Source organism: Periplaneta americana, chromosome 11 (assembly GCF_040183065.1).
Source record: "Periplaneta americana isolate PAMFEO1 chromosome 11, P.americana_PAMFEO1_priV1, whole genome shotgun sequence".
Classification (NCBI taxonomy): Eukaryota; Metazoa; Arthropoda; class Insecta; order Blattodea; family Blattidae; genus Periplaneta; species Periplaneta americana.
In genome coordinates, this window is record NC_091127.1 from 2,682,084 (window position 1) to 2,703,081 (window position 20,998).

General features: G+C 35.9%; 1 protein-coding gene across 1 annotated transcript; it reads right to left on the bottom strand.

The window, feature by feature from the left end:
- Positions 1-6,819: 6,819 nt before the first annotated feature.
- On the bottom strand, positions 6,820-19,962 carry LOC138708673 (E3 ubiquitin-protein ligase MARCHF3-like). Its single transcript, XM_069838760.1, has 4 exons — positions 19,935-19,962; positions 18,067-18,361; positions 9,353-9,601; positions 6,820-7,087 (listed from the first exon to the last, which is right to left on the bottom strand). The coding sequence occupies exons 1-4, from the start codon at positions 19,960-19,962 to the stop codon at positions 6,991-6,993; spliced, it is 669 nt and encodes a 222-aa protein (XP_069694861.1). The 3' UTR covers positions 6,820-6,990.
- Positions 19,963-20,998: the final 1,036 nt, after the last annotated feature.

Sequence of the window (20,998 nt, forward strand, 5' to 3'; positions counted from 1 at the left end):
ATAGTGTAGGTCCGCCTCTTCCAATTCAACGGTCAGGAAACGTATCATCGAGGAAAGTGCGCACATTGTTAGCATAGTGTGGGGGTTCCGTTCTGTTGAAACACGGTTTCTGGTGGTAGTTGTGGGACAGCGTAATTTCGCAGCATATCCAGGTATGTGTTACCTGTTACTATGAGCTCTTGTCCGTTTGGAAACGACGTTGTACGCGCTTGACTGACTTCAATTCAGCCAGTCATAAAACGTATTCTGCTTTCTCTACTGTGGTAAACATTGTTCGGCTGGTACACGCACAACTTGCATTCCCAGCTCTGAGAGCAAGGCTGACTATATACGCTGTGCAGAACGAGCTTTTTCTCGTTTTCTCCTCGCGCAATGGTATGCGCAAGCGCGCAACATGCTGCTAGGTAACAAAACTTATTGAGTTTCTCTTTCTAACTGTGAAAACATTGAGGTAATAACTGTAACAGTTTCAGATATATAATTACTTCTTTTTCGTCAGGTTTTTCCCGGACACCCTGTATGTTACACCAGCAGGTTCTGTTCTCAATAAAACGAAACTTTTCCGAAACTCAATGCGAAGTGTTTATTTTCTTGCTGGTTTGTATTACGGTTGATTAATGAAGCTACAAATTCTTCCACCTAATTTCATGGAACTCCGTGTGAAGGACGGATATTTAACAATATCTGAAACAATTAATTAATTATACACAATTACATTTTGTGACCTACTTCATCTGTTGCTGCTATACAATTAATTATATGCTACCAAATAAAAATAACTGAAAAGGAGAGCTGCAAAGAGACTCCATACCCAGGTCTGTGATACCTTGTAACCTCTGATACAGCTGCTCTGAATTGTTAAATGTAAAGTTTCAAAATGGGGTCAGCAGAAGCCGGACTAAATCCACAGGTGGCATGGATAGCCAGGGGCGCACTAAACACGGAATAATAATAATCAACTCCAGATTCCAGTGAATCCATATCGCAGTTCGTTTTGAGGTTCATTTTGCTCAGGCCGAAGTCTAGTCTGTATGTGCCGCTGTACTTCTTCCTTGGTAAAATTTTATCCTTAAAAAGACATTGTAAGATAACTTTGCTACAATATTTTATTACGTTTTATTATTATTATTATTATTATTAAATAAATTATTATTATTATTACTTACTGGCTTTTAAGGAGCCCGGAGGTTCATTGCCGCTCTCACATAAGCCCGCCATTGATCCCTATCCTGAGCAAGATTAATCCAGTCTCTATCATCATATCCCACCTCCCTCAAATCCATTTTAATATTATATTCCCATCTACGTCTCGGCCTCCCCAAAGGTCTTTTTCCCTCCGGCCTCCCAACTAACACTCTATATGCATTTCTGGATTCGCCCATACGTGCTACATGCCCTGCCCATCTCAAACGTCTGGATTTAATGTTCCTAATTATGTCAGGTGAAGAATACAATGCGTGCAGTTCTGTGTTGTGTAACTTTCTCCATTCTCCTGTAACTTCATCCCTCTTAGCCCCAAATATTTTCCTAAGAACCTTATTCTCAAACACCCTTAACCTATGTTCCTCTCTCAAAGTGAGAGTCCAAGTTTCACAACCATACAGAACAACCGGTAATATAACTGTTTTATAAATTCTAACTTTCAGATTTTTTGACAGAAGACTGGATGATAAAAGCTTCTCAAGCGAATAATAACACGCATTTCCCATATTCATTCTGTGTTTAATTTCCTCCCGAGTGTCATTTATATTGTTATTATTGCTCCAAGATATTTGAATTTTTCAACCTCTTCGAAGGATAAATCTCCAATTTTTATAGTTCCATTTCGTACAATATTCTGGTCACGAGACATAATCATATACTTGATCTTTTCGGGATTTACGTACTTCTAACCCTATCACTTTACTTCCTTCAAGTAGAATTTCCGCGTTTTCCATAATCGTTTGTGGATTTTCTCCTAACATATTCACGTCATCCGCATAGACAAGAAGCTGATGTAACCCGTTCAATTCCAAACCCTCTCTGTTATCCTGGACTTTCCTACTGGCATATTCTAGAGCAAAGTTAAAAAGTAAAGGTGATAGTGCATCTCCTTGCTTTAGCCCACAGTGAATTGAAAAAGCATCAGATAGAAACTGGCCTATACGGACTCTGCTGTAAGTTTTACTAAGACACATTTTAATTAACCGAACGAGTTTCTTGGGAATAGCAAATTCAATACGAATTATAATAATAAATTTTACTTATAACATGTATATAAGTTCTGTTCATAAGTGTGAATGTGTGAATAGTGTAATAAATGTATCCACGCACTGCTGGTGACGGTGGCTCATTGGAATTCTAACTTCTACGTTATATAGTGTTTCTGTTGTAAGGAATGCCATTTTTCACTTTGTCAACATTTCGCGGGTTCAAATCCTGACAAGGGCGTTATGAATGGTACAAATGAAACAGAGTTTGTTAGTTTCTTTGCATACGGATTCATCAGCGGAATTCTATTTTGACATAGCTTCTTTAAAAAAATATTTTTCATATATTTTCTTTCTTAAGTTATGATTAAATAATGTAAGTAAAATCAAAATATACATATTTAAATAGGTACTAAAATTGAAAAAAAAAAAATCCAACATTCTTACAAATTACTGAATGTTATATCTTCACTCATAAACTTCTGTAGAAACTTTCCTTAAATGTAATTGAATTTAATATTGTCGAGATAGAGAGTATCGGAGAATCTTACAGAGTTCACCATTTCTTTCCGGTTTTCCGATGATAAAGGAAGGACATCCTTGATGTACTCCTCTCCTTATTTCACTTCCTTCTGACATTTCTTCTCCTATCCTGACTTTCACTCGTTGTTTAATATAAAGGTTACTGAACAGCCTTCTCTCTTTCCACTCCACGCCAATTTTCTGTAGGATCGCCATCAGTTTATTCCAATCCACTCTGTCAAACGCCTTTTCTAGTTCCACAAATACTACATATACTTCTTTATTATTCTCTAGGAATTTTCCGCCAATTCTCCGTAGCAGTCCAATTGATTCTCTCGTACCTTTTCCATTCCTGAAGCCAAATTGCTCTTCTTCCAACGTCTTTCCATCTTAGAAAATATAGTATTCACAGGAGAATCTTCGCCGAGTATGATATAAGGCTGGTAGTCCTGAACTCATATTTCTTAGCATTATTTTTCTTCTTTATTGACAGTAACACTGTCTCCGCGAAATCTTCAGGTTAGATAGAGGCAAATTTCGGGACAATGATGAAGCTAGTATGGACACCTCTGCACAATGGTACCACTGTCGAGTAGCACACCAAAAAGTCTGGAGAAAATAATATTAATACCGGTAGTACCTGTCACATCAAGCTGTCTACAGTTACATGTAGGAGTTCTCCAAGTATCGAACAGTGAGTCTGTTGGTCAGTGGAAATTGCCACGAAGACAAATATGCAATATGTTGGCGATTTGATTCGAGCAGACAGGATGAAGGGAACGATATTCTAACCTGGATGACAGGTGATGTGCAGAGGTACAGGCAACTTGCAACTGCTGCTTCTTTGTTTCGCTTGTGTTGACATTGATAATACTGCCTTCTAGCTGCGACAGCGTCATTAAAAACGCAGGTCTCTACTACAATTTTTAACCTACTGACTCTCTCTAATATATTATTGATTGTATTTAATGTGGAATTTATATTGAAAGGGTATTGAGTAAGTCAGCCATAGGAGAATAGATTTATCTCTGGCCGAACTCTTATCGTATGTAAGAAAAATGTAAAGTTTAATTAATTTTGTCATTGCTTGATTGAAAGTCTGCTGCAAATTATCAGTCTCAACGAATGGACGGGCATTCACATTGTTTTTAAAGTTCTTTAGCTTAGCCAATAGGCTATACAGGGTGATTCAGACCACCCATAACAGTAATTTATTTCGGAAACTAGTGCATTAAAATTTTCGAGACAAAAATATTTATCACTAAAGCACATGTGAACTTTCACTTGAGCTTGATTTCATCAATCAATCTTAACAGGAAGTAGGGTCAGTGGCGTATCACTTTAAAATTTCAAATAGGAGTAGTGGTCAAATATGGTACCATTTGATAGAGCTCTTCAAAACAAACAACTTTCATACGAAACGTTTTTAAGAATCCCTACTCTTTCAATGAGAAAACGTACGAAAAGATAATGTCATTAATACTGAGTAGGCCTAATGTTACGAAATGAAAATGTGAACTAGATAAGTACTTACATTTAATATTAACATAGTACACACGCACAATTACCTGGCTGAGTGTAGACCTGGTGGCCGGCAGGGGTGAATACAAGTAAATTACCCCTTCCCCTTTTCGTATTGTAACATTTCTCACTATTAATGACATTATCTTTTCGTACGTTTTCTCATTGAAAGAGTAGGAATTGTTAAAAACGTTTCCAATGAAAGTTGTTTGTTTTGAAGAGCTCTATCAAATGGCACCCTATTTGACCACAACTCCGATTTGAAATTTTAAAGTGATACGCCACTGATCCTACTTCCTTTTAAGGCTGATTCATGAAATGAAGCTCAAGTGAAAGACCACGTGCTTTAGTTACAAATATTTTGTCTCGAAAGTTTTAAAGCACTAGTTTCCGAAATAAATGACAACGGTAATCCGAATCACCCATTGTTTTTTGTATGTTTTCTCATTGAAAGAGTAGGAATTAATAAAAACGTTTCCTCTGAAAGTTGTTTGTTTTGAAGAGCTCTATCAAATGGTATCATATTTGACCACTACTCCCATTTGAAATTTTAAAGTGATACGCCACTGGCCCTACTTCCTGTTAAGATTGATTGATGAAATCAAGCTCAAGTGGAAGTTCACACGTGCTTTAGTGATAAATATTTTTGTCTCGAAAATTTTAATGCACTAGTTTCCGAAATAACTTACTGTTACGGGTGGTCTGAATCACCCTGTATAATGTGTCTCAGCTGAACAGAGTCAATATTATACAGGGGTTTGAAACTGAGAAATTAGCATTTTGGGATAGAAACCTGTGATCGGAAATGGCTCTGTTTTTTGGCACGAGAACTACCCTTACGCAAACGTCTATCAACGGAGACATCTCCCAATTAGGATGACGCTTGTTGGTTGTCAGTTGCAGGGCGCTGTAATCTGCTTCACTGTAAATTAAATTAAGCTTCCCAGCTCTGCGTCCGTGTAGTCAGTTCTCCATCCCAAAACTGAGTAAACATCTGTAACCTGTCTGCCGTGCAGCTGTGCTAACGTTATTTATTGTGGTTAGTAAAGGAAGAATGTTTTTCATTTCCTTGACATACTGTATATATGTGGTGTTGAGAATTTTCTAAGTATTTTAAGTAGTAAGGTACGTTATTTACGATTGGTAACATATTTTCAGAAATTGGTAGTTGTGCTGAACTGTTCAAAATGGCGTCTTCAAGCTGTGGCCTACAAGTCACAGAAATTTCCTAATTATTGAATGATGAAGCAAAGAATAAGAAAACATAAGACAGTGATTGTGAGAAATACTTACTTACTTACTTAGTGGCTTTTAAGGAACCCGGAGGTTCATTTCCGCCCTCACATAAGCCCGCCATCGGTCCCTATCCTGAGCAAGATTAATCCAGTCTCTATCATCATATCCCACCTCCCTCAAATCCATTTTAGTATTATCTTCCCATCTACGTCTCGGCCTTCACAAAGATTTTCTACCTCCGGCCTCCCAACTAACACTCTATATGCATTTCTGGATTCGCCCATACGTGCTACATGCCCTGCCCATCTCAAACGTCTGGATTTAATGTTCCTAATTATGTCAGGTGAAGAATACAATGCGTGCAGTTCTGTGTTGTGTAACTTTCTCCATTCTCCTGTAACTTCATCCCTCTTAGCACCAAATATTTTCCTAATCACCTTATTCTCAAACACCCTTAATCTCTGTTCCTCTGTCAAAGTGAGAGTCCAAGTTTCACAACCATACAGAACAACCGGTAATATAACTGTTTTATAAATTCTAACTTTCAGATTTTTTGACAGCAGATGGATGATAAAAGTTTCTCAACCGAATAATAACACGCATTTCCCATATTTATTCTGTGTTTAATTTCCTCCCGAGTGTCATTTATATTTGTTACTGTTGCTCCAAGATATTTGAATTTTTCAACCTCTTCAAAGGATAAATCTCCAATTTTTATATTTCCATTTCGTACAATATTCTGGTCACGAGACATAATCATATACTTTGTCTTTTCGGGATTTACTTCCAACCCTATCCCTTTACTTCCTTCAACTAGAATTTCCGTGTTTTCCTTAATCATTTGTTGATTTTCTCCTAACATATTCACGTCATCCGCATACACAAGCAGCTGATGTAACCCGTTCAATTCCAAACCCTCTCTGTTATCCTGAACTTTCCTAATGGCATATTCTAGAGCAAAGTTAAAAAGTAAAGGTGATAGTGCATCTCCTTGCTTTAGCCCGCAGTGAATTGGAAAAGCATCTGACAGAAACTGGCCTATACGGACTCTGCTGTACGTTTCACTAAGACACATTTTAATTAATCGAACTAGTTTCTTGGGAATACCAAATTCAATAAGAATATCATATAAAACTTCTCTCTTAAATGCAGAAATGAATTAGAAAATGACATAAAATTAAAAACCGTATTTAAAAAAAATACTTTTATAAATTATATCCTTAAATAGATAATACGCGACTCCGCAATGTGGTTCTAGGGTTAATACAGCATCATCAAAATATTTACCTCAGTATCCTCCACGATGTGTATCATTTTGGTCCTGTTCAACTCAGTGATCCTATTATATTAAATTTATAAGTATAACTGAAATAATATCGCACATCAAGATTCGCTAAATGCAAAATATTCACACTGGAGGGATTTCTTGACATTTCGAGATGTTCGTATTTTAGAACCACAAGACACACTCAGCTCTGCAGCAAGGCCAATTGTGTTGCCAGGTCTCCACGCAGGCCCCAGGCTAATCCTCGTCGGAAAAACTGCCAGACAGATCCGTGGAATTCTCTTCACTGGCCAGGCTTCTGACACTTCTGGTACTCGGCGATGCTGGTACTATCCTGCGTCATGTAATGCCATGTTATCTCACTTGCACACTTCAGTCTCCACACTTAATACGCTTGAACTAAAATTATATTTCACTGGTTTAACATTTATTTTATTTTATTGGGTTATTTTACGACGCTGTATCAACATCTCAGGTTATTTAGCGTCTGAATGATAAATGAAGGTGATAATGCCGGTGAAATGAGTCCGGGGTCCAGCACCGAAAGTTACCCAGCATTTGCTGGTATTGGGTTGAGGGAAAACCCCGGAAAAAACCTCAACCAGGTAAAATGCCCCGACCGGGATTCGAACCCGGTTTCGCGGCCAGACGCGCTGACCGTTACTCCACAGGTGTAGACCTGGTTAAACAAAGGAAATGCTAGAGAGTATGGGAGTTTCCCTGAAGAAATTTTCCCAACAATTTATCCAACTGGACTCTTTGGAATTTTAACACTTATCTCAGATACGGAAAGCTGGCGATCCCAGACAACAATGCTATGATGTTTTGTGTTTCCCATAGTACAATTTCTTATCTCTGTATTCTGTCCTTAAAAATGCCAATTATCAATCAAATCGATGGATAGGAAGTACACGCGAGCAGAGGACTTCTAACTTAAGATGGAGAGGACTGATTACTGTTCAGTAGAGGTTTGCTACATACTATTTCACATAACTAATATTGTTGTTGTTTTCTAATGCCAGGCGTTTGACAATAAAGTCATTTGACCTCTTGCACTCCAATATTTTCGGCCACTGAAGCACAGATTTCGAGGTGTTCTGAATCCATTTCTTGGTTTGAGTTGCACAATGGGCAGTCAGGGGACTGATATATTCCAATTCTATGCAGGTGTTTGGTCAAACAATCATGGCCTGTTGCCAATCTAAATGCAGCTACAGACGATTTTCGTGGTAAATCGGGAATTAACTGTGGATTATGATGCAGAGAGTTCCATAATGTACAGAGTGGGTTAAAAATAGCTTTCTCCAAACTTTCCTTACATTTAATTACGTCCAATTTACATTTTACTACACTTTACAGATTTTGTTTCTTTAAGGCCCAATTGTATAAAACTCCCTGACTAAATATCAACTTTGATCGAAGATCGAAAAGTGAACCGAGTTCAGACACTTCTTCTATTGTATAAAACTTTTCTGCGATCAAATTACCTTGGTTCAAATGCAATCTAAGTTCACGTGAAAAGGATTTGGCAACATCGCATAAACAGGTGAAATACGTGATGCGCGGACCATGTTATACAGGTTTCTTCAGTGTTGCCAATCTAGCGACTTTAACTCTTTTTCAACAACAATTTCTTTTAACTTTTATATTGCTTAAATAGGGATTTAGTGACCTTTTTAGCACCCCATAGTGACAAAACTTAATCTTTCTTTGTTGATAATGAGAAATCTAGCGACTTTACAACTACTTTTTGGCGACTTTCCGTACACTCTGTTGGAGACACTGGTTTTTTTGTGCAATGTAAATAATGGCGGACAATAAGAAAAAGGTTGACTATTCTCCAAGTTGTTATGTTATGGTGTTTGATACTGCTAAACATAATAAAGCTCTATAAAACAATTTTCGTTTAGTAATACAGTTAATTGAATATTTATGAATGTACCTATCATATCCATTAATAATTAATTGTTATTATAAAAATAATATAATTATAGGTTATGTTATTTGATACTGCTGAACACGATAGAGCCTTATAAAATATAAAAATGTTTGTGTATTAAGGCAAGAAATTGAAAGAAATATATATAAATGTACCTACCATATTTATTAATATTAATAATAATGGATATTTTATTTGCAAAATCTGGCACTCGTATATTTCGAACAGAAAAGAAATAACTGAACTTGGATCATCTAACTTAATCGGAGAAATTTCTTCAGTCAAAGTTGACTTTAGTTTGAGACAAATTAACCTCAGATTAGACTTTATACAACACAAAATTCCAAGTTCAGCTGAAACAAGGATCAATTTAACCTCTGATCAAAGATTAAATGGTTTATACAATCGGGCCTAAGTAGGTTATTTTACGACGCTGTAACAACATCTCAGGTTATTTAGCGTCTAAAAGAGATGAAGGTGATAATGCCGGTCAAATGAGCATCGATAGTTACCCAGTATTTGCTCATATTGGGTTGAGGGAAACCCCCGGAAAAACCTCAACCAGGTAACTTGCCCCGACCGGGATTCGAACCCGGGCCACCTGGTTACTCCACAGGTGTGGACACTAAGCTGATGGTGTCAACATGACGAATAGCTTACCTGACTGTGTAGCTGCTCGTCCAGAACTCGTGCCACCTGATGATATGGTGGCGAATAGCGGCAATGAGCCAGATAAGATACGCGGCCAGGATTGTGCCACACAAGAGGCCGATTCCTGAAACTGTGAGATTCAGTGCGCCGATTTCGTTGTCCTGGCGGTACTGAGAGGAAGTGACGACGCAGAGATAGATGCCGGCCACCACCAGAGGGGTCAAGATGAGCCCCGTCATGAAGTCGAAGAAAATGTGTCTGAGGAATGAAGACAATCCTCTGAGAAAATCAATTATACCGGGTGTTTCAGACCACCTGTATCAGCCTTTCTTTTTTCTCGAAAACTATATGATGGTGGTTACTCATAAAAAAAAATTTGACAACCAAAACCTATATAGAGAATCGATTGGTGGCAGTATCATTTCCCATAATAAACCGGAAGTAGGGGTACCTGTGGTCAACTTCGAAATTTCAAATGAGAACATGGGTCATTGAAGGTACCATTAGAAACTACTTTTAAAAAGAAACTAATTTTACTGATACTTTTTCTTGTAACTTTTATTTTTTACTCACAAAGTAACAAAAATAGTATCTTCCGAGAAATGCTGCATGTTTTTTTTTTATATACGTACACTCTTAATAGTAAGTGATCAAAATGTACTCCACCCTGTGCTAAACAATATTCTGGGGCCTGTTTCTCAAAAATTACTAGTTCAGTAGTTCACCAGTTACTAGTTACCAGAGTATATTTCACCAGCTCTAGTAGATTCTGTTTCTCAAACTATTTCACCAGTCTAGTAACTTGTGACAATTTTTTACTAGTCACATGATTTTTTTTACTAGTCAGCTGACAGTTCATTTGTTTATAGTCATGAGTAGGTATTGTTATTTGAGGTTAGAAGGCTAAGTTGTTTGTGCTTTGGTTTAGATTTCTCTTTTCGGTTGAAATTCCATCAATTGAAAGCAAATTAACTATATACTCAATATGTTTAATGAATCAAAGGATATATTATTTGGTGCTTTTTCAAGCATATCAACAAAAAATGATGAAGTAAACGATGGACAAAAAATGTTGTAATGCGTTGGGCTGTGGAACTGATAGACCTACCTCAGAACAAAGATTATGCATACGTTAGGGACACTTAGGCCCGATTGTATAAACCATTTAATCTTAGATCAGAGTTTAAATTGATCCTTGTTTCAGCTGAACTTGGAATTTTGTGTTGTATAAAGTCTAATCTGAGATTAATATGTCTCAAACTAAAGTCAACTTTGACTGAAGAAATTTCTCCGATTAAGTTAGATGATCCAAGTTCAGTTATTTCTTTTCTGTTTGAAATATACGAGTGACAGATTGTGTAAATAAAATATCCATTATTATTAATATTAATAGATATGTTAGGTACATATATATATATATATATATATATATATATATATATATATATCTTTCAATTTCTTGCCTTAATACACAAACATTTTTATATTTTATAAGGCTCTATCGTGTTCAGCAGTATCAGTATCAAATAACATAACCTAAAATTATATTATGTTTATAACAACCATTAATTATTAATGGATATGATAGGTACATTCATAAATGTTCAATTAACTGTATTACTAAACGAAAATTGTCGTTTTATAAAGGTTTATTATGTTTAGCAGTATCAAACACCATAACATGATAACAACTTGGAGAACAGTCAACCTTCTTCTTATTGTTCGCCATTATTTACATTGCAAAAAAAAAACAGTGTCTCCAACAGAGTGTACGGATAGTCGCCAAAAAGTAGTTCTAAAGTCGCTAGATTTCTCGTTATCAACAAAGAAAGATTAAATTTTGTCACTATGGGGTGCTAAAAAGGTCGCTAAATCCCTATTTAAGCAATATAAAAGTTAAAAGAAATTGTTGTTGAAAAAGAGTTAAAATCGCTAGATTGGCAACACTGAACAGATCTTTATAACATGGTCCGCGCATCACGTATTTCACCTGTTTATGCGATGTTGCCAAATCCTTTTCACGTGAACTTAGATTGCATTTGAACCAAGGTAATTTGATCGCAGAAAAGTTTTATACAATAGAAGAAGTGTCTGAACTCGGTTTACTTTTCGATCTTCGATCAAAGTTGATCTTTAGTCAGGGAGTTTTATACAATTGGGCCTTATTGGATCAACATTAAGAAAGCAACTTTGATGAGTACCAATTCACGTTCACAGTATCATAATATGAACATATGATGTAGCTAGTGAGTCTACTGCCAACATAAATGTCACATATGACTTGATGAAAAATTCGCTAATTTTTTTTTTTTTTTTTTTTTTTTTCAGTTTTACATTTGATCTATTCATTTGTCCATCGTTTACTTCTTCATTTTTTGTTGATATGCTTGAAAAAGCACCAAATAATATATCCTTTGATTCATTAAACATATTGAGTACAGTTAATTTGCTTTCAATTGATGGAATTTCAACCGAAAAGAGAAATCTAAACCAAAGCACAAACACACTTAGCCTTCTAACCTCAAATAACAATACCTACTCATGACTATAAACAAATGAACTCAGTCAGCTGACTAGTGAAAAAAATCATGTGACTAGTAAAAAATTGTTACAAGTTACAAGACTGGTGAAATAGTTTGAGAAACAGAATCTACTAGAGCTGGTGAAATATACTCTGGTAACTAGTAACTGGTGAACTACTGAACTAGTAATTTTTGAGAAACAGGCCCCAGAATATTGTTTAGCACAGGGTGGAGTACATTTCGAACACTTACTATGAAGAGTGTACGTACATAAAAAAACATACAGCATTTCTCGGAAGATACTATTTTTGTTACTTTTTGAGTAAACAATAAAAGTTAGGAAAAAAAAGTTTCAAGTAAAAGTTGTTTCTTTTTAAAAGTAGTTTCCAATAGTACCTTCAATGACCCATGTTCTCATTTGAAATTTCGAAGTTGACCACAGATACCCCAACTTCCGGTTTGTTACGGGAAATGGTACTACCACCAATCGATTCTTTACATAGGTTTCGGTTATCAAAATTTTTTTACGAACAATCAATATCATATAGTTTTCGAGAAAAAAGGCTGATACTGGTGGTCCGAAACACCTGGTATACATAACAGCTAGAAAAGACTAACAGCTACAAGTACGGAAGGTATACCTGTGAGAGTGGACGAAGCTTGAGCTGTTATTGGTGACTTTCAGTCTACTCGCCACGGAGCACAACAATCTAACGTTGTCCAAGACTTTATTTTTGCTAATACAACTTTTCCCACGTTTTCAAAATCTAGAGATAAATTCCTTACTTACTTAATTATTGGCTTTTAAGGAACCCGGAGGTTCATTGCCGCTCTCACACAAGCCCGCCATTGGTCCCTATCCCGAGCAACATGAATCCATTCTCTATCATCATATCCCACCTCCCTCAAATCCATTTTAATATTATCCTCCCATCTACGTCTCGGCCTCCCCAAAGGTCTTTTCCCTCCGGCCTCCCAACTAACACTCTATATACATTTCTGGATTCGCCCATAATTGCTACATGTCCTGCCCATCTCAAACGTCTGGATTTAATGTTCCTAATTATGTCAGTTGAAGAATACAATGCATACAGTTCTGTGTTGTGTAACTTTCTCCATTCTCCTGTAACTTCATCCCTCTTAGCTCCAAATATTTTCCTAAGCACCTTATTCTCAAACACCCTGAATCTCTGTCCCTCTCTGAAAGTGAGAGTCTAAGTTTCACAACCATAAAGAAACAACCCGTAATATAACTGTTTTATAAATTCTAACTTTCAGATTTTTCGACAGCGGACTGGATGATAAAAGCTTCTGAACCGAATAATAACAGGCATTTCCCATATTTATTCTGTGTTTAATTTCCTCCCGAGTATCATTTATATTTTGTTACTGTTGCTCCAAGATATTTGAACTTCTCCACCTCTTCAAAAGATAAATTTCCAATTTTTATTTTTCCATTTCGTACAATATTCTCGTCACGAGACATAATCATATACTTTGTCTTTTCGGTATTTACTTCCAAACCTATCTCTTTACTTGCTTCCAGTAAAATTCCCGTGTTTTCCCTAATAAGTTGTGGATTTTCTTCTAACATATTCATAGAGATAAATTTATTTTAGAGATAAATTCCAGCAGTTTAAATTCTACTTGCTCTTATAATTTCTTCTTCTTTCTTTAAAACCTAGGATAACATCCCGTCCAACTTACTGATGTTACTGTCTTTCTGGATGACCAACACTTCTCTCTCTTCCTGGAGATCTGTTACTAGCGATGTTCGCTGAGTTTAACAATCGGATATCCAATACTTATGTAGAATGTATATATCTTTCATACATAGTATATTCAATAACTGAATAATGACCTCTTGTATTCCTCAAAGTATACTTATGATGTACTGAATAGTCATGAAAGGTGTTTCATAATCTGAACTCATAATTAGAACAGAACTGTACAAGGATATCATCATTTTCATTATTACTATCTTCATTAATCTTTGTTTTAAATCTGGTATAACATCATTGCCGATTTTAGCATTTAAGACTTGAATAGCCTACCCCATTACGAGTATTCCTTCATTTATTGACGTACCATATTTTATAGAATTTCATAAAACTGTGATTTCACTTCTTTCTATTTTGACTCATCAAGTGCATAGACACTTAAAATATGCAGAATTGCAGAATTGGTTCAATTAAAGCCACGAACAACAGTGAAGAAAATATAATTTTATTGAATAGTATTTACTCTTCTCTTAAATCCCTCGTTTTGCTCTTTCATGTAATTCAACTCCACTGTAAATGAAAATGTAGTTGTCCATAAAGTGTGGTTCTTTTCCTTTCTTTTTTGTTTCTGATACTGCACAGATATAAATTCTATTTGGGTTAAGTTCATTTATAACTGCAGAATCCTTTTGTTTGCACGATCCAACATTCTAACTAGCCACTCTTTTTCTTTCGCCTTGGTGTTGTCATAATGTTATCAGTCCTGCTTTCTTTCATATCAGTTCTTTGAACAAGCGTAGGGTGCTATTATAACTTCTGACAGATGTTATATCGGAGTATTCCTTCTCCTAGATGGATTGCCTTCACTGTGGCTACCTCCACGTAACCCTGTGGACGGGGCCCTTACCAGGGACTACCCACCGGGCCAGTGGGACCTGGGGCTCACAAGGGCAGGGGCGACCAATCCCTGGGATGAGCCGAGTCAAACATCATCTCATCCTGTTACCCATATAATAACTTCTGTACCATCTATATTTATAAAATTTGAACTGGTAATGGAAATTACGGGTAAACGGCTGAACGGATTTTAATAAATGACCCCTCATTTTGAAGCTTGGAACTCAAAGTTTTTCACAAAAATAGTAGTTTCAGTAAAATGTCAATTTTTCAACATAATTTTCCTATTTTCCAAAATCCATCTGTCGTCAGTTTTGAGAACTAGCTAATTGCATTTCAGAATAAAACAAAACACACTACAGTAAACAATATTACACGAAGGCCATGATCTGCAAGAATGCTGACATATTTAGAGCTCAAATTAAATTAGCTATTAAAAACTTAACTTACTAAAAATAATTTACAGGTTCGATTCTGTGGTGTGTAATTTTCTGGGTACAGCTGTGTATTGGATATTAAAAACTACAAAACTTGAGGTGGTTTGATGACATTATTACCATTAGAAATGAAATATTATTGTAGTTAATGCCATGACGTGACTATTTTTAATTAATTATTATACATATTAATGCTATATTGATGATATGAAAGTGAAACGTTTTGGGGTTATATACGTAGATGTAGAGAATAACTTAAATTAGATTTTGATTTCTATATTTTACTGAGTGGCGGCTATATTGTATATGTTACTGAAAGCTATAAAACTTACGTAAGATAATAATATTATTAAAAATAAAATATTTTTACAGTTATTAATCAAGTGGGGTTGGGTCTGTTTCATATATTTAATGGCGGTGTGGTGTAGATATTTATATGCGTGGTTCTCTTCAGTATTGGATCGAGAGAGAGTATCTTTCATTATTATGGAAGCAAATAACTTTCAGAATGTCTGGTATCCTTCATTGAAAATAAATCTGAAAAATGTTTATTTGAACGTCTAATGAACTTAGTTTGCAGCATTTACTGCACACGCCACTAGTAATCATCTCAATTCTACGCTAGAAGTTGTGTTCTCCTCACATGTTCGAAATGGTCACTTTGTGCCACAAGAATAAGTACCTATTTAAGTACTAGTACATTTATACACGCTTGTTTGTGTAATATCAGACGTTTACTAGATTTGTCAACATTTTATGAACACAGCAACGACGCCTAACCAAAGTAGAAAAAAAAAAAACAAAATATTAACTCTCAATATCACAACATAATGGCAAAGGAAGCTTTTAATAGAAAAAATATCATCTTCTGCTTACCTCTGGACAGAGAACTAAGGGAGAGGCTAGTGAATTACTTTGTGTGGAGTGTAGCATTGTATGAGGCAGAAACATGGACATTACGACGAAGTGAAGAAAAGCGAATAGAAGCATTTGAAATGTGGATATGGAGAAGAATGGAGCGTGTGAAGTGGACAGACTGAATAAGTAACAAAGCCGTGTTGGATAGAGTGAGTGAAGAAAGAATGTTGCTGAAACTGATCAGAAAGAGGAAAAGGAATTCGTTGGATCATTGGTTGAGAAGAAACTGCCTTCTGAAGGATGCACTGGAAGGAATGGTGAATGGGAGAAGAGTTCGGGGCAGAAGAAAATATCAGCTGATAGATGACATTTTATATGGATCATATGAGGAGATAAATCAACCAATCTTCTTAATGTATCCAACTGTTTGCTGACAACATAAAGTCCACTATAGTCCACTGTGGTCCATTCAGTTGTTTTTCACGAGAAATGAGGGGTATTTTGATCGGTGTTCATTATAGATGCCTGTTGCTAGTAGCCAGAAGTGGGGTGTAGTCAATATATACTGCAGGGCTGTGTCTTCTGCAACTGGTACTGATGATTTTAATTTAATTCTTTTGTGGTTTATGGATGGACAGTATAGAAGAATGTGTTCCAGATCTTCATCATGATTATTACACCACAGAAAGTAGGATTATCAGAAATGTGAAATCGGTGTAGGTACAATTGAGTGACAATGTGAAAGACTGCAGAATGCTGGGCAGTACATTATGAAAGAATTATTATTATTATTATTATTATTATTATTATTATTATTATTATTATTATTATTATTATTATTGCAGAAGTAGGGTAGCCTACGCTTTAAAATCTATAGTCATATCACGTATCTTGTATCTTGGGTTGTAACAATAGGCCGTGGACTATTGTTGAGCCTCGTTTCTATTGTGTTATAGATTGATGACTTGCGTTCATGTAACTGATTTAGATGTTGTTTTAATGTTTGAAATTGGTGATTAAGAAAGTGATGAATCTGGGTACTTATGTACATTTCCAATCCAGAATTTGCCTTTGTGACTGAGAAAAACCATGATAAACCCGAGTCAGATTGGACGACGACGGGGTTTGAACCCAAGACCTCACGAATGCGAATCTCAAACGTTAGCGTCTGAACCACATGTAGAAAACCCGCTAGAAAATACTACAGAAATAGCTAAATTGATATATTATCAACTAGCCGTACCCGTGCGCTCCGCTGCACCCGTTAGAAATAAATATAAAGTAATTGCATAATTAAAATAGGACGTTTGATCCAGGGAACATTCGTGTTTGATAGAAGGACAAATCGTTTAATATGTTACTTAATTTAAATTGTATTAAAAAATTAAAATGCGTTATTTTGATCCAGAGACCACTCATTTGGTCATAAAAATTATTTTAGGAAATACAGGAAACGAATGTACAGAATAGCCTATCAAGTTTTCTGTGCATAAGAATCTATTTTAATCTTACCTGTCCTCAATTCACTCACAGGTTACTGTAATAACATTATAGCATTATGTCCATCTAGAGAAACTACACTTTCCAATGGTGAAATAATAATTAATTATACAAATCGGTTAATTTAGCTTCCGATATTACTTCATACAAACACAGAAACATTCTCTGTAGGCTATGTTTCATAGCTTTCGATTGTTGTTGTCCAAGGCCCCTTATAGACGAAGTCATTTGTTTTCTATTTCGTTACACCACCTTAGATGGCGTTGTTATTGTCATTTTGAAACTCATCTATCTCATTAAATATCAGTCCTATCAAAATTTTGCATAGAATAAAACTTATAGGAAATTAGTTTTAAAGAAACGTTTGTTATGTAATATTTTTCATGAAAATTAATAATAAGGGAGAGATTTAGATTTATTTCATTCAAGCCCCTTTTAAATAAAATATCTTGAATGCCATACAGCCTAAAATCTATAACGAACTTAATTTATATTCCAATTTTCATATAAATCGGTTCAGCCATTATCGCGTGAAAAGGTAACAAACATCCAGAGAGACAGACAGAGAGACAGACAGACAGACAGACATACAAACAAAAATTTCAAAAAGCGATTTTCGGTTTGAGGATGGTTAATTATAGCCTACATGTTAAAACCAATTATTTTTGGAAAATCTAAAATTACCAGAAAAATTTTGGCTACAGATTTATTATTAGTATAGATATAGACAAAGCGTAAAATCCTACTGCAATTTCTCGGAGAGATCTTAGTAACTGCAGACACCGTACCTGTGGTCTGCGTGGTACACAAGCCACACGAATATCGAAGGGCAGAGTCTGTACTTGCGCGCGACCTCCACCTGGTACTCGTAGTGGCACAGTTCACACCTCGTGGTGCTCGACACCTGCAGCCACGTCTCCAAGCATTTCTGGTGCACGAAGCCGACTGACCCCTTGCAGCGACACGGCGATATGAGTGTTTGCACCGGGTCGGACTCCTGGCAGATGCGGCAGGCTGGCTGCTCATTGTGGACGCTTGTCGTGCTCGGTCTTTTCGGCGGTCCCAAGCTGGCAGAACTTCTTGCTGTGCAAATAGCGTACTGTTAATATTATTTGGGAGCTTCCTTATTTTCTTTGTCGGCCCAGGTCTATAGGCCTGCCCATAAACCATATTTGAGTTTTAACAATCATAGTGCCTATTATCGGTGATATACTGGCCATCGTGCAAATTTCTGGTCTCATATATCGCGTTTTCAAACTCGACGGAAGGCGTTGAGATTTTTCAGACGAAACTTTAAAGTGCTACTAATTTAAGAGTAGGCGAAAATTCTCACCACATCTGTTTTGATGGAGAAATCATTGCAATAAGTGAAAGTCTCAGGAATCTTCTATGCCACATCAATAAATTTAAGAATGCAGTTATATTGTCAGACTCCAAAGCAGCTATTCTATCAATCGTCTCTAAACACACACCTTCATCTCAAACAGCAGAAATAATTAAAATGCTCTCTCAATTAATATCACTCAATAAAAGAATTGTATTCCAATGGATACCATCCCATTGTGGAATCCTGGGAAACGAGAATGCGGATGCTTTAGCAAAGAAGGGCAGCACTGCTACTTACAGACCTGTTACTAAGTCTATGTATTACTCTGTGAAAAGATTTATTAAATCTACATACTTAGACTTCAACAAACAAAATTTGATAAAACAATCTCAAGGGAAAAAATGGAAATTTCTGCATCATAATCCACAGGTAATTCCCGATTTACCACGAAAATCGTCTGTAGCTGCATTTAGATTGGCAACAGGCCATGATTGTTTGGCCAAACACCTGCATATAATTGGAATATATCAGTCCCCTAACTGCCCATTGTGCAACTCAAACCAAGAAATGGATTCGGAACACCTCAAAATCTGTGCTTCAGTGGCTGACCATGATAATATCTTTGAAAAATATTGGAGTGCAAGAGGTCAAATGACTTTATTGTCAAACGCCTGGCATTAGAAAACATCATCTGTTTATTTTTCCTGCAAAATCCATGTATGGAAATGTCACTAATAATGAACTTCTTTGTCATGACAGTTGAGACAAACACATCGTAGGCTATATGAAGATCTGATTTGTGTCTTGTTAAAAATATCATGAATGTAGTACTAGCCATGTCTTTGTTTTTAAATCAAGGAAAGGAGGTAGGCTGGGATACTCACAAGGTAAATTTTGGAAAATCTTTTTACATTAAGACCGTTTACACACACCTGAAATAAATCCTTAGGATTTTCTCTTGTAAAACCAATATGTTTAGCTCTAGGTGAGTTTCCCCAGAACATTAATCCTATGTCATTCGTTATAAAATGTAAAATATGTCATTTTAAGTGTGTTTGTATTGCCAAAAGAAGATAAGTATCTAAATGCATAACAGACAGAACTTAATTAAGAAGTAATAATTTGCTAGGAGACGTCGTTGCACTTAGGCCAGTTTTACACTAATCCTAAACATCTTTAGAATGACTTGCTTGATGATGATGATGATGATGATGATGACGACGATGATGTTAAAATAACTATTCTTTTAACACAGCCCTACTTTAAGAAATGATTGTCAATGAACCAAATTTTTGTCACGAATCTATTTGATTAAAAGCAACTTTTTACCTCTTTTATTCCTCTTTCCAATGGTCATATTTTCACTAGTGTACAAGCGGAACTCTTTCTTGCTAAACCTCGATTCCTGCTAAATAGTTTATATTAACACATGAATTTAATAATGTTCATAATATATTATGATACAATACATCATAACATTCATAACAGCTAAAATGCGTACAAAAGTAAATCTAAAGCAGGCTAGAAAACACGAAGTATAAAAAATACCTAATTCATTTGAGAATGAGAAAAAAAACTTTCCAGTATCCGAAGAGTAAGCAACGATCCGAAGGCTGTCTCGCTCGACCCACACCAGAGCCATCTACACGCTAATCTGCTGAATCTGGTGTCGCCACATTTCTGTAATCGTGGCTACGTCTGTAATATTGCAATTGCATGAATAAACAATTTGCTTTTGCACCATTTTCGGCAGTCAAAATACATTAAAGCAGTTTTTGTAATTATACTAATTATATTTACATTATATACTATAGGCTATATTTTGTTCTACAATCAGCGGTGTGAACGCTGAACAACGTAGGCTATGTAGTATTTTTTACAACAATGGTCATGTTTAATTTACAAGCCCAATGAATTCTTTTATATTAACTCGTTTATTATAATTCTTTCTGAATTTCTGATGCCTTGCAGAAGTTTCGTTCCACGCCGTAGCTCTATCATCGTACTTTAAAAGCAGCTAATGCAGAATCTACTTTTCTTGGCGTTCCTAGAGCTGTGACATAACATTGGAGCAAGATCTTGTCAGCCATCTAGACTTAAAAGGAAACTACCTCAGGAGATCTTTCTTAGCGATACTGACGATTCTTCTTAAATTTAACATAGAAAATCATCATATTTTTATTCTCATAGTTCACAAAAATTATCAATTAATTAATTTTAAAATAAATTTAATTAGAGGAGCCTTTTACAGCCAATCTCATCATGATATTCTGTATGGGATATTTCATAAATTAACAGTGGTCTGTATAGAAAGTTTGCTGGTCGACCAATAAACAAATTAAAAAAAATCTACTTTTCTCATCTCTGGAGATGTAGAATTCCGAAAGCAGTGG